The 12,752-nt window shown below is 58.0% G+C and overlaps 1 protein-coding gene across 6 annotated transcripts in view; it reads left to right on the forward strand.

Moving 5' to 3' along the window:
- SHANK2 (SH3 and multiple ankyrin repeat domains 2) overlaps nucleotides 1–12,752 on the forward strand; it is a 509,567-nt gene that overhangs the window by 223,791 nt on the left and 273,024 nt on the right. For all 6 annotated transcript variants that reach the window (XM_041774022.1, XM_041774021.1, XM_041774024.1 and 3 more), the window contains one exon: nucleotides 8,379–8,694. In XM_041774022.1, the coding sequence (XP_041629956.1) occupies nucleotides 8,379–8,694 (316 nt within the window). The remainder of the gene's footprint in view (nucleotides 1–8,378; nucleotides 8,695–12,752) is intronic.

The raw sequence follows: 12,752 nt of genomic DNA on the forward strand, positions 1-12,752 counted from the left end.
AGGGCCTCCATATGATGTTCTTATGCTTTTTCATCCTTCCATGGAGATCTAACACACCCAACTCAAAAGACGCTCACTTGCCATTTGGGGTGGGTGGGCAAGCAGGTGGATGGAGTCACCACGAAGCATCCCTCTCCCTGCCACCTGCCCAGAAGCTCATGCTCTCCCGTGTCTGCCTCCTCTAGAGCTTCTAGAATGAAGCCTATCTGAAGCCAAGCCTCACCTGTGCTCAGTGAGCAGGTTATGTGTTGGGCACAGGCTCTAGTGGTCCTTCCACTCCTCCGTGGGGGACCCTGTACAGAAACAAGGGGTCTGTGAATACACAGAGGGAAAGCTCAGCCATCTTGGGGCATCTGTACAGCTGAGGCCATGGAGCAGGGGCGTCTGAGCCCTGGGGACGTCACCCATCTCATCTGGGGAAACTTCTCAACCAGCTGGTGTCTGGAAGCCTGATGGCAGACCCCACAAAGAGGTCCCAGGTGTCTGAGACCCATCACAGGATCTCTGGAAGCCTCAGGGAGAAATGAGGGTTCAAATCCCATCCTCCATCTTCCTTTTAGTTTTTAATCTTGGACCTGCAGCTCACATGCCCTCCACCTGCTTGTTGGGAGGTGGAGACAGTCTTAGCGGATTCCTGCAGCAGACACGGAACGTGTGTGCCTCCCTCCACCTCTGCTGCGCCACCTTGCAGAGCAGCTGGGGCCGGCGCTGGGTGTTTAGGCCTCGTGGTTTGGGCATGGAAGGTGGGACGTCCGTCACTCCTGAAGGGAGCATTGATGTGGAAAGGCATGTGGCTGGCAGCAGGAGTGCTCCATGCAGGCGATGTGCGGGACCGTGCTCTCTCTTCTCACACTGCCCCGGGTCACAGTGCGAAGGTCCAGACCCAAAGCATGACCACTGCATGCAATTCCTGCAGGCAGGCGAGTTTTAGGTATGTGTGTTCATACAAGATGGGTCAAGGATCCAGTGGCCTCAGCTTGTCAATCTCCAGTAATGGTTTACACGGAAAAGCATGGCCCAGAGCACAGAATGAAAATTGCCACTAAGGATGTACATGGCCCTGTGTTTGTTGGGGCAACATCTGTGTCTTTAGTGGCATGGCTTTTCCTCCTAGGGAGTATGTGGCAGGAACGAGCCTGTTCCTGTGTGAAGGGAAAGGAGACTCATTCATGTGGGCCTAGCGCTGGCATTCGCCGCCTTGATGGGGTTGCTGCAGCCTGTGTCTGAGAGTGAGAACCACTGCATATAGGTAGTGAGCTTCCCGTCGCTGGAGGTATTCAAGGAGAGCATGCCTGCAGGACTGAGGAGGCCCCACAGAGTCCAGGTAGGTGGGGTCAGGAGGCAGGATTTCCGTCGGGCAGAGCTAAGCCTACCCAGCAGGCCTGCATGTGAGTCTGACAGCTACCACTTCTCGTTTCTGTGAGGGTTTTACTCAGATTCCCAGCAGTGCTTTAAAGGAATGGGAGGCATGTAGAAAGGAATCCTGGGGCAAAGGGGTGTTTCCTGCTGTTCCTCAGGTCCTGTTATGTCTAAAGTCTGGTCTTGCTCCCCTGACTGGCCCCCTGTGCAGTGTGAGAAGGAGACAGTCCTGTGCACTGCTGTGTCCCTCCATGGTCGCACAGAGCCTGCAATTCACCAGCCCAGGTGGGACAGGGGTAGCGATGGTGGAGAACCCATCTGTCCCCGTGTCCCCGCTGACCCGCTGTGTCCCTGTCATAGGCCTCTGGGCCTCGTCTGAGTAGGGCTCCCTTCTCGACGCTGGCCCCAGGGCCCTTCCGTTCCCCGAGTCTGCGAGGAACAGTTGTTCCATATGCAAGCACTAAGGGAGTCTCCACTGGGGCTTCCCCATCTGGCCACATGTTATCTGGGGATCGCGCTCTGCTCCCCAGCACGGGGAAAGGGCTCTGTCTTGTCCCCTGCCTTCTCGAGGCAGAAGAGATGTGGGGTTTTCACACTCACGCCCCAGGAAGCCGCGTCTTCCCCACGCCCTTCACCCAAGGTCAACATCAGGGGCGCAGAGGAGGTCTCCAGAGGCAGCCCTGGTCTTGAGTGAGGTTCCACCTCCACCGGCCCTGGCACACACGCCCCTCTGCTCTGCTGCTGGCAGTGAGGATTAGCGAGGGAACTTGGCTCAGGATGAGGCTCTGTGCTTCTGGGAGGGTATCGACCAGAGACAGATGGAGGAGGGTTGAGCAGCGCCGAGCCTCCCACTCTCCCAGAGGGTTCCCTGAGCTTTGGCGAGCTCTCAGGGCTCACGTGGCAGGGCCCAGCCTCTGCAGAGGGGCTCCCTTGCTGTGCCGTCTCCGTGGCCTCCCGGCCTGGCCAGGGTGCACACCTGGCCAGCAGCCAGCCCAGCCCTATGAATCAGACACTGCCACCTTGCAGACCCTGGCGCATCCGCCCCAGGGGCACGGGCAGTGGTCTCCCCATGTGTGTCCTTCTTGGTGACACTCTGCACCCAAGGAAGATGCATCTTACCCCACGTGTCTACGGACACTGAGCTCTGCCAGCAACCCCTCTGCCCTTAAGGACATGAATTACGAGAGCAAGTTACTGGGGGTCTCTGATGATAAAAAGTGCCAGCGGCAGATGCATTTCTTAGGACACATCTCAGAAATGGCTTATGTTCTGTCATGTTACAACCCAGCATGGGGTGTCAGGGGGTTACCTAGGATTGAGTTTGGGTGCAACCGAGTGATCTGGGGCGCTGTGGGTGTTAAGTGGGAGACAACGGTTAAATGAGCAGCTACTTTAGGTCCTGCCCTGGCCGTCCTTTCCCGCCGCACAGAGAGGGCACTGGGCCAGGCATCCGACCCCTCAGCCTGTCCTTCCAAGGCAGATGCCTGCCACTCATAAAGCTGCTGTTTTTGTCGACCCAAAGTATGTCGACCACATTCCACTTACACGTTTCCCCGTTGCTTTTTCCTCATCCCGTCTCATCTCTCTCTCTCTCTCTCTCTCTTTAATTTCGGAAGCAGTTCTCTTGGCAACGGAGAACACGCACACTTAATTACAGCCGAGCAGCAGGTGCATCGGGCGACAGAACCGGCTCCCCGGGATGCTCCATTTCATTTTCAGGAAGCCCTCTGTCCTTGTCTAGAAACAGCCCCGCGCACCTGCCGTGGAGCACGCGAGCATGGGGCCCCTTCTCTGGGCGCTCCTCAGATAGGACTTTCCGGGAGTCTCCCAGACTTCTCTCGGGGTGGAAATGATCAGGACACGTGTAACGGGGCTCCGAAGACACTCATTTTGATCAGCCGCCTGGAATCAGGGCGAGCCAGAGCTTGGTGGCAGTTTGTGCGCTCTCTCTTTAAAAAAGAAAGGGGGGGGGGAGGAAATCCTGTTTTCTCCAGGGTAATTACCACGATGGGGTGAGCCGGAGAAGGGATAGGTACTTGTGTCTGATTCCTTCCAACGGAAATCTGGGTCACGCTCAGAAATTCCACAATGCCGGCGAGGGCTGCCCAGTTAATGTGGGTCTGGTGTGAGGCTTATCTGGAGCTGGGCGTTTCATCTTGACTTGCTCACCGCATCCGCCAGCGGACAAACAAACGGCGTCAAAGAAAACTTGGCATTTTTTTTTTCTTTAAAAATAAAATCGGGAAAGCACGGGGCGTTATATTTAGCGCCCGGCACGTCTGAGCAGAAGTGGCCCGGAGCACACCGAGCCCGTGTTGGCTCGGATGGTGGGGGCTCGGGCTCGCGGATGCCTCTGGTGTTCCCCGGCCGCCGGCTCGAGGATGCCTGACTCGTGCTCACCCTCCTCCCAGATGCACTGATCACAAAAGCAGAGTAGCACTGCTCACATGACGGGCGCCGGCAGAGGCAGCAGGGTTTGAGAGCAGCCCCAGTCTACGCACGGTTGGTTCCCAGCTGACAGACAGAATATGGGGTGGGCTTTGTCACCAGCACGCTGGGTCTGGCATGCCCAGCTATGCTCGGAAGCACGCAGTGCCCAGACGCCCGCCGCCGCTCCCCGGGTCCGAGCCGCTCCAGCGCCGAGGGGCCGGGCAGCCCTCCTCTCCTTCCTCCCATCCGAGAAGGTTATATAATGAGCGGACTGCTGCCAAAGTCGGAGGGAAAATGAAGTCTTTGTTAAATGCCTTCACCAAGAAGGAAGGTAAGAAAGAGCTGTCGGGAGCGCGGTGCATGGGAATTAGCAGTTTCTTACTGATTTTCCGGGGGAGCGGGCCGGAGGGGGGACTCCAGTCCCTCCCAAAATTGCCGGTTGTCCCTTCTCATCAAGGAAGGGGATAATTACTTCTGGTGCACGATCGGGCTTTGTTGTAGTTGGTCTGGGATTTTCACCCACTCCAAGGTGCATTTTTATTCTACGGTCCTCCCAAGTCCCCAGCCCCTTGCACAATTGCATTCCCGGAACGTGCATCCATGGTGACTGTGCCAGAGGACATGTGGGGAACTAAGTCCTATCGAGAATAAAGGAAGTTTTGACTCGTCTGGCCGCTACCTGGAGACTGGGGAGCACTTGCTTGGGAGCGGGGAAGGTCAGGACACGCTGCTGGCCGCGCGGGCAGGGCAGGGCGGGCGCTGTTGCAGCCCCTCCTCGGCTCTCGCTGGCCATGCCCGGGCGGCAGCTTCCTGGAGTGGATGCAGATGCAGTGTGGCAGACTTTGAGAGTGCATGTGTTTTTGTCATACCTTGTGTGATTTCTATTGTGGAAAAAAAAAATGTATAAATAAATACATGTAAGACAGCTAAGAAAATATCCACCCACTTCGAGTTTGCAGATTGCCTGAAAGAAGGAAACAGTTGGGTGGAATATTAATCATTTTCAGACAGGAAAAGAGTTATTTTTACCCTTTTCACCAAAAAAAAAAAAAAAAAAACCCAACATTTCCACGGATGGCTCCAGTTTGTCAGACAGAGAACTCTCGCTTTGTGAGATGATTGGGTTTATGGGGACGTGACTTTGGAGGAATTAGAAAGGTACTTGCCCGCCCAAGCTGTAAAACAAACACAGAAAAAAAATGTCCAATTACCTTACACGGGGAACTAATTGAATGCAAGTCTTGATAATTCAGTGAGATAATTGCCATTGGAATGCTCGCCCTAACGTTACCCGTGTGATCCCGGCTCGGTACCCTCCCCGGTCCCCAGGGCAGGGTGTATTTGGAAGCACCCTGGCTCATCTGTCCCTCTGTCTTCCCAGGGCAGCAGTTCTGCATTCCAGCCACTGCCCAAGCCCCCACTTGGAAAGCCGGCCTTAGCCTGTGTCTTGGGAATTTATGTGAAAAATCAGCCTCTGTCCATGCTCATTTTCTTGCATTACTAACCCAGATTCGTGTTCTGGTATTTCAATTTCTGTAACCCAGACACAGCAGGGAAAGGTTCGTTGGGGATCGTTCGGTGTCTGTTCTGTTCTTTCACAGACCTTTCTGTCCTCTGCATCTGTCTTAGGCATCGGCAGGACTCCCCACCCTCCACCCCCCATAATTTCTGTTAAGGGCATGAGTACTTTACAGTTGTTCCAGTCAGAAAAGGAGACCCAACCGCACTGTCAGGGAAAGCTGGAGGCTCGGCAGGAGTTCATGTCACAGAATGCACGCGTTTCCTTGTCCGGGAGTGTCCCCACGGAGCTGGGGTGTGCCCTCCCCGTGGGTAGCATGAGCCCTGACCTCTCCTCGGATGTGGGGGTGGGGGGCGGTGAAGATGGCCCACGAGGCCCAGGGCCCCATCACCCATTGTGCTTGATGTGTCTGCTGGAGGGGTTGGCTTTCTTGCTGTGATTTGGTCCTCCGGCTGACAGTCTCTATGCAGGGAAGGTATCCACCCTCTTGGACTCTGTGGCCGTCTGCCCTCTGTGAGGTCTCTCAGTACCCCCACCCTGTCATCAGGCAGGTCTCGGGTCCCCCCAGAGCACCCACCCAGCAGGTGCATTTTTTAAAACCCTGAAGGATGAGTGCTCAGCCCTCCCCGGGGTCTTTCTGGCCTCCGTCTGCCCAGAGGAAGTGACTAATGTGGTTCTCCCTCACGACCAGCAAAATGAAAACCCAGGGATGTTCCCCAAAGTGAGATTTTTTTTTTTCTTAGCAGGTGGGGCCAGGCCATGCTGCTTCCCCAGTGGGCTGAGCCCCTTGAGAGGGCAGCCTCTGGAGCTCTAGAGCCAGGGCTCCACGGAGGACGCCGCTGGCCTTTCCCGTCACCCGCCTCTTTCCCAGCTGGGCTGGCACTTGTGAGTCCATGTCCTTTGAGGAATTCAAAATAGGATGCCAGCCCCAGCTGAAGAGCCCTGGCTGCATCCTGCCCCAACAGGGAGGCGTCACAGAGGGAGCTGGTCGGAATGGGCACAGGCTGCGCGTGTTGAAAAATATGACCTCCCTACATGCCAGTTCCAAAATCTCACCAACTGTTCAGAATGTGGATTCCCAGTGTGCGTCCTGAGCTTCGTGCCATTTCTACACGGCTTCTCCCGCTTGGCTCCATCTCTGCCTTCCCAGGACTGCCTGCATGCTGGCCAGGTGGTGAAGGGGTGCACTGGGTCACAGCTGTCTCAGTGGGGCCCTGCCAGCACCACTATCCCCTGGGCATTCTCCAGGACCACCTCTGTCCCCTGTGAGCCAGGCCAGGACACTTCTGTCCCCAGGATCTCTGCCTGCACCACCTCTTCTCCAGTGTTCCCCGTTGGCCCACCTCTGTCCCCAGGATCTCCACCTGCACCCCCCTTCCCGAGTGCTCCCCATTGGCCCACCTCTGTCCCCAGGATCTCTGCCTGCACCACCCCTTCCCCAGTGCTCCCCATTGGCCCACCTCTGTCCCCAGGATCTCTGCCTGCACCACCCCTTCCCCAGTGCTCCCCATTGGCCCACCTCTGTCCCCAGATCTCTGCCTGCACCACCTCTTCCCCAGTGCTCCCTGTTGGCCCACCTCTGTCCCCAGGATCTCTGCCTGTGCTACTCTGTCCCTTGTGAACTCTGCTGCCCAGTATGGTCATAGGCTGGTAGCAGGGGTTGATGTTGGGCCCAGGCTCTGTGAAGTGCACACCTCTCCTTAGGTTTCATGAAGTAATAATTCACCACAGCCTCTGACCTTGGGCAGAGGGATGGTGGACCGTCCAGGGCTCTGTCTTGGACTAACTGTGGCGTTCTTCTCCTTCGAGGCACTAAGACTCTCACTCCAGCCCAGCCCACCCAGGAGGGTGCCTGCTTCCTGCTGCCCCACAGCGCTGGTCTGTGTGGTGGCAGCCCTGGCCTCAGGCAGTTTGGACCTGAGAGCTCACTCAGCCTCATTCCAAAGCACGCAGATCCCATGGTGAGCGGGAAGCTGCCTGGGTGTCAGGCGCTCGAAGGAAACCCGCGTCCCTTGCTTCTAGGGGCAGCTGTGTCTTCTCCGACAGCCTGGAAGGCTACCCTTCTTTACATAGGTCTTCTTAGAAAGGACACTTTCTATTTCTGGCTCCAGCCCTTGGAGCAACCCAGAGTGGGTGCTGTGTGGATGCCTGCCCTCATGGTCCCTGTGGGCAGTGTCCTCATTCTGAGTCCCTGGGCACACAGAACTTGGCAGAGTAAGGGCCTTGCCTGTGGTCTAGAACTTTGTAGGATGACAGATGAGGCGTGCTCACCACTTCCTGTTTCATGCAGCTGGGCCCTGGTTTGATGGGTGGGGAAAGAAGCATACTTTGTCCTGAAGCAGACCATCTCTAAACTATACTCAGAGGGCCGTGTGCGTGTCCTGGGGCAGCCGCAGCAAGGCCCCAGAGATGGGGGTTCACATGGCAGAGACTCATTGTCCCTGGGTCCTGGATGATACCCGAGGTCCAGGCGCAGGCAGGCGGGGTCCTCCTGAGGCCTCTCTGCTTGTGTGTGGATGGCCGTGCTCTCCCTGGGTCTTCACGGGGTCGTCCCTCTGTATGTGTCTGTGTCCTGACCTCTCTTTTCATAAGGACCGTGGTCACGCTGGATCAGGGCCACCCCGGTGACCTCGTGTTACCTTAGCCACCTCTGTAAAGCCCCAGCTCCAGATACGATTTCAGGCATCAAGGGTTAGGCTCTGACACATGAATTCAGGGGGACCCAGATCAGCTCCCACCAGGGGCCACATTCAGGTCATGGCGAGGAGGAATTGTGTCCTGACTGTGTCCTGAGGCCCCCACATGTGTCTCGGTGCTGAGAGAGCGGGTGCTGGCCCGGATGGAAGTCGGACCCCGGGCCCCTTCCATCTCAAGTGTGAGCTTGAGCCTCCATGAAATGGAGACATTCTCGGTGTCCACCTCGTCTCTGCTTCTGTGTTGGGGCAGGCTCTGCACACGCAGTGGGGGCTCTGCACACGTGGGGGCCGGCGGGGGCTCCGCGCACCCCTCCACCCCGCACCAACCATGCCGTGCGTGCACTCACCCACCTCTCCTGTTCTCTCTGACCCAGTGCCCTTCCGAGAGGCTCCGGCGTACTCCAACCGCCGGCGGCGGCCCCCCAACACGCTGGCCGCCCCCCGGGTCCTGCTGCGCTCCAACAGTGACAACAACCTCAACGCCAGCGCGCCCGACTGGGCCGTCTGCTCCGCCACCTCCCACCGTAGTCTGTCACCCCAGCTGCTGCAGCAGGTGCCGGGCAAGCCCGACGGGGCCGCCAGGACCCTCGGGAGCTACACCCCCGGGCCCCGCAGCCGGTCCCCGTCGCTCAACAGGCTGGGCGGTGCTGGCGAGGATGGCAAGAGGCCCCAGCAGCCCTGGCACGTCGGGTAAGGAGTGGCCGGGGTGGGGAGGTGAGGAGCCCGGGGTCCCCGACAGGAAGCCCTCCCTGCACCATGGCTCCTGGTGTGTGGGGCACAGGGCACACCCTGGGGTCGGCCAGAACACCTGTTCCATTCCAGCCTGGATGTTGGGTCACCTGCACGAACATGTGACCATGATGACTGCCCGGGGCAGGTGTAGGAGGCGGGGCTGAGCCTCCTGAGGTGGCTTGGGGCTGGGACGGGCGTCGGGGGCCGCGTTTTCTTTCCATGTGCATTGGATTCCGGCTTCTAAAAGTGAAATGTGCACAGAGAGGGAGCCAAGGCCAGCAGCCTGCTTGCTTAATGCAGACACACCTGATCTGGAATTCGTGCTCACACGTGGGGCTCTGGGCCCTCCCTGCTTGTCACACGTTCCACCTGGCCCACTCTACATGCCCCTTCAGAATTGTTCTCATGAGGATGGGACTTCGGGGAGGGGGGCCCAGGGCGCTAGGCTTGGGGTGGCTTGAGCAAACAAAGTAGCCACGCATCTGGCCCTGCCAGCCACACCATGCTCCTCCCACCTGGGCCCAGGCCCTGGTCCTCAGGCTCTTGTTTGCTGGTACCTTCCCTCCTGGTCCTGCGCCTGTGCTGTGGGGTTCTCAGCTGTTTGTCCTCTTGAGCTCTGTCCGTGCCCACAGTGACCCAGAATGGCCTGCTTTCCTGGCCGGCACAGGGCTCTGGTGAGGTACTGGTGTCCCCTTTGGTCCAGCATGTCACCACATTCTCCATTCCACCAAGGCGCTTGGGTGCACCAAGCCTGCCATGTGGCCCTGGCTACGGTCTGCAAGGCTGGGGAGGCAGGCGCCATGCTACCTGGGGGCCCTGCAGGTTCCGTGCATTCGGAATGGGGTGCAGGCAGGGAGCCTAGGGGTGGGGGGAGCACTGTGTGCATAAGCAGCCATGGACCAGGTTTCCAGATCGGAAGAACATGCCTATGGGAACCCGGTCTCCTGGCCCCTGGGCGGGGGTCTCGGGGCTGAGGCTCTGCAGGCCAGCTTGCCCTGAGCCCTCATCAGCACCTCGGCCCCAGCCACTGCCCACCAGTCTCGTGCTGCAAGCAGTGAGATCCAGTTTCTGGCTCTGGTCTACATTCTCACTCTGAGTCGCCTCAAGGGAGAAGTCCCAGGTGCTAAGAACAGTTTAAAACTAAATTAAAGGCTTCCCCCGAGGCGGCAAATTCCACTTTGCACCGTTCACTAGAATTATGACTATAATTTTGAGAAGAGTGTGTCCCCTTCCTCCAATGTGAAATCTAATAAGATACAATGGAGGCAGTATGGCCAGGGACCTCGACACGGCAAACAAGATAGTGCTTATGAAGGGAGACATGCCACTGGGGCGCCTTGCCAGGGCCCTGCCTGGCTGTCCCCAGTGTCCTGTGCGGGTGTGTGAGGTCATCACCGCGGCCTGTCCTGAACGCTTGCTACCGGGACTTCACAGTGCATATTCTGGACTCCGCCCTGGGCCAGTTTACTTACACTTTATGCCTCGTCTATACAGTGGGGATCATGAAAAGACCGGCTCCCTGGCATCGTTTTTAACACTCAGTGAATGAATTTGTGTTTGTGTCTTGCACACAGTAAGTGCTCAATCCGTGCTGGCCCTTAGATGAAGCTCAGATCCGAGTCCAATCCCAAACCAGGTGCTTGGCCAGGCCTGTTGCCTTTGCCACCTGGAGTTGTGGGCAGAGTGACCAACCATCCAGGTTTTCCCAGGACCACAGGATTGCCCTCAGCTGTGGGGCTGTTAGGTCCTACCCTGGCCACCACCCCGCCTTGCCGAGCGGTGCCCCTGATAGAAGCCATGCCTTCTCTGCCTCATCCAGCCTTCCTCCCCTACCGCACCCTAACAAGCCTGCCTGTTCCTGGTCTATCTGCTCAGGATCCAGCTCCCTTGCTGGTGACAGTAGCCACTCTGTGACAGTAGAGTCCTAACCGGGACCTACCAGGTACACCAGGCAACTCCTGGGATGAGAGGAAATGGTCACCACTGGCTCTATGCCTCTTGGCCAGGAGACCATGGTCTGGCCTTTCGAACTACGCCTAGCCGTAGAACTGACCATATGAGCCAGCCCAGAGGGTGTGAGAGACCAGAGACAGGACCCACAGCATAGCCTCTGGGCCTTGCTATGGGTTCAAGGAGGCGGCTAAACCTTTCCACGCTGTCTTTGTCTTTGTAGCTCAGAGCTTAACCCCTTCCCAAGGCAGACGGACCCTGGCTGGGCACTACGTGTGGGGTCCTTGCAAGGATGACAGTGGCTGCCAGCCTCTGTATGGTCCAGGGTGCCCTGAGAGCCCTCCCTTGGTCTCTCAAACCCGGGGTAGGGTTAGGAGGCCCCAGCCCTGCCCCCACACACCCCTCCACCTACAGATGCTATCTCTGCAGATAGGTGTCCCAACAGCCCCGCACCCAAACCTCCAGGTTGTATTCAGCTCCACTCCTACCTGCGGTGTGGCTACACAAGACACCTGACCATTCTGCACCAGGTTTTCTCCTACGTGAATGGAGCTGATAGTTTGGGAGGAGGATTGAGTTGAATTCAATAACCGTCAACCTCAGGTTCTAAGGCTGTGCCTGGCTCACAGTGGGCTTCCCAGTAGCGGCCCTTGGTTGTCAGGACCACTGAGAAAGGACCCTTTGGCCATGGTGGGGCGTCAGGTGTCACTGTCCAGGCAACAGCTCCAGCTAAGAAGGCAAGAGAAGCAGAGCCATGTTGGTGCAGTAGAGGGAGACTCAGCGTCCTAACACAAGGAGGATTTGTCCTCTGGCTCAACACACCCACCCCAACCCCTCTTCTCCCTGTCGCTCCTGGCAGGGAGTGCTGGATACTTAGCACCACAATCAGGCAAAGCCTGTTCACCTAAGTGCTGAGCTGAAGCCCCAGAAACCCCAGCCAGGAACAGGATGGGCACATGAGTGTGGCCGACTTGATGACTAGGGTTGGGAGGCACCAGGGTCTCCCCAGCCGCCCAAGTCCCTGCCTGGCTCTCTGCCTGGCTGGGCTCTGTGCTGTGGGCATGGTCAGCCTCCTCCGTGAAGCTGGTTTGCCATCGCCAGCTGACCCGAGTGCCAGGCAAAGAGGTGAAAGGTCCGCAGAGGTCAGAGCCCAGGTACCTGCAGCACCTGCCTACGATGGCACCCCCTTGTGGCCCACTGGCGTAGCTGGTCCAGGTCCCAAAGGACCCCAAGACTGCTGCCCCGCTGCCCTGCTGCCCAGCAGCTGAATGCAGAGAGGAGAAGCCTGAGTCTTGGCAGGACCCCTCCAGTGACCCAGCAGGCTGCCCTGGCCCCAGCACGAGAAAGCATTCTAGCCATCCTCTTATCAAGGGTGCATCTTTTGGGTGGATTTAGCTCAGCTTGATGGGGAAAACCCGTGCTTTTGGGTGCAGGAGAGATTCATGTAACCCGTGGCGGGCTGACGGCGTTCCCCTGAGCCTGAGCTGTTGGGCAGAACCTGGTGGGGGCTCGGCAACGTCTTGTATGAAGGTTACCTTCATTTCCCTGAACCTGGCCACGGGAAGCCGAGGCGATGCAGGTGCTGGGGGTTTGGTAGATAAGATGGTAGATTGGCCAGCAGCCCCCGCGTGGGGGATTCAGACATCCGAGGGGGTTCCAGGTGTTGGGGCAGTGGGCCAGCTTTAAGCCTGTGCCGTGGCCCCTCTGGTAGAAGGTGACATCAGTATGACCAATCTGCCCCTTGAATAGTCCCTGGTGAGGAATGCCAGCCCGGTACAAGGGCCTCAAATCCCGGAGCAGGTTTGCTCACAGAATGGAACCTTTGGAATGGAGCCACAGACTTCAGAAATCAGAGACCGCACCCCCTTCCGGGGGGGTCCTGGGAGGTTCTGGGGTGGTGGGAATCCACCTGGCTCTGCACACCCCTTCCTGGGGACAGAGCTCCCATCTTTTCAGGTTGTGGGTGTGAAGGGGCACCGTGGGGCACTCTGGCTTGAGTCTCTGCCCGCCTGTGCAAGCCTTCTCCCTGCTTCCTGGGGACATGCCAACCAAAGCTTTGCTCCCCT

This window comes from Vulpes lagopus, chromosome 11, assembly GCF_018345385.1.
Source record: "Vulpes lagopus strain Blue_001 chromosome 11, ASM1834538v1, whole genome shotgun sequence".
Lineage (NCBI taxonomy): Eukaryota > Metazoa > Chordata > Mammalia > Carnivora > Canidae > Vulpes > Vulpes lagopus.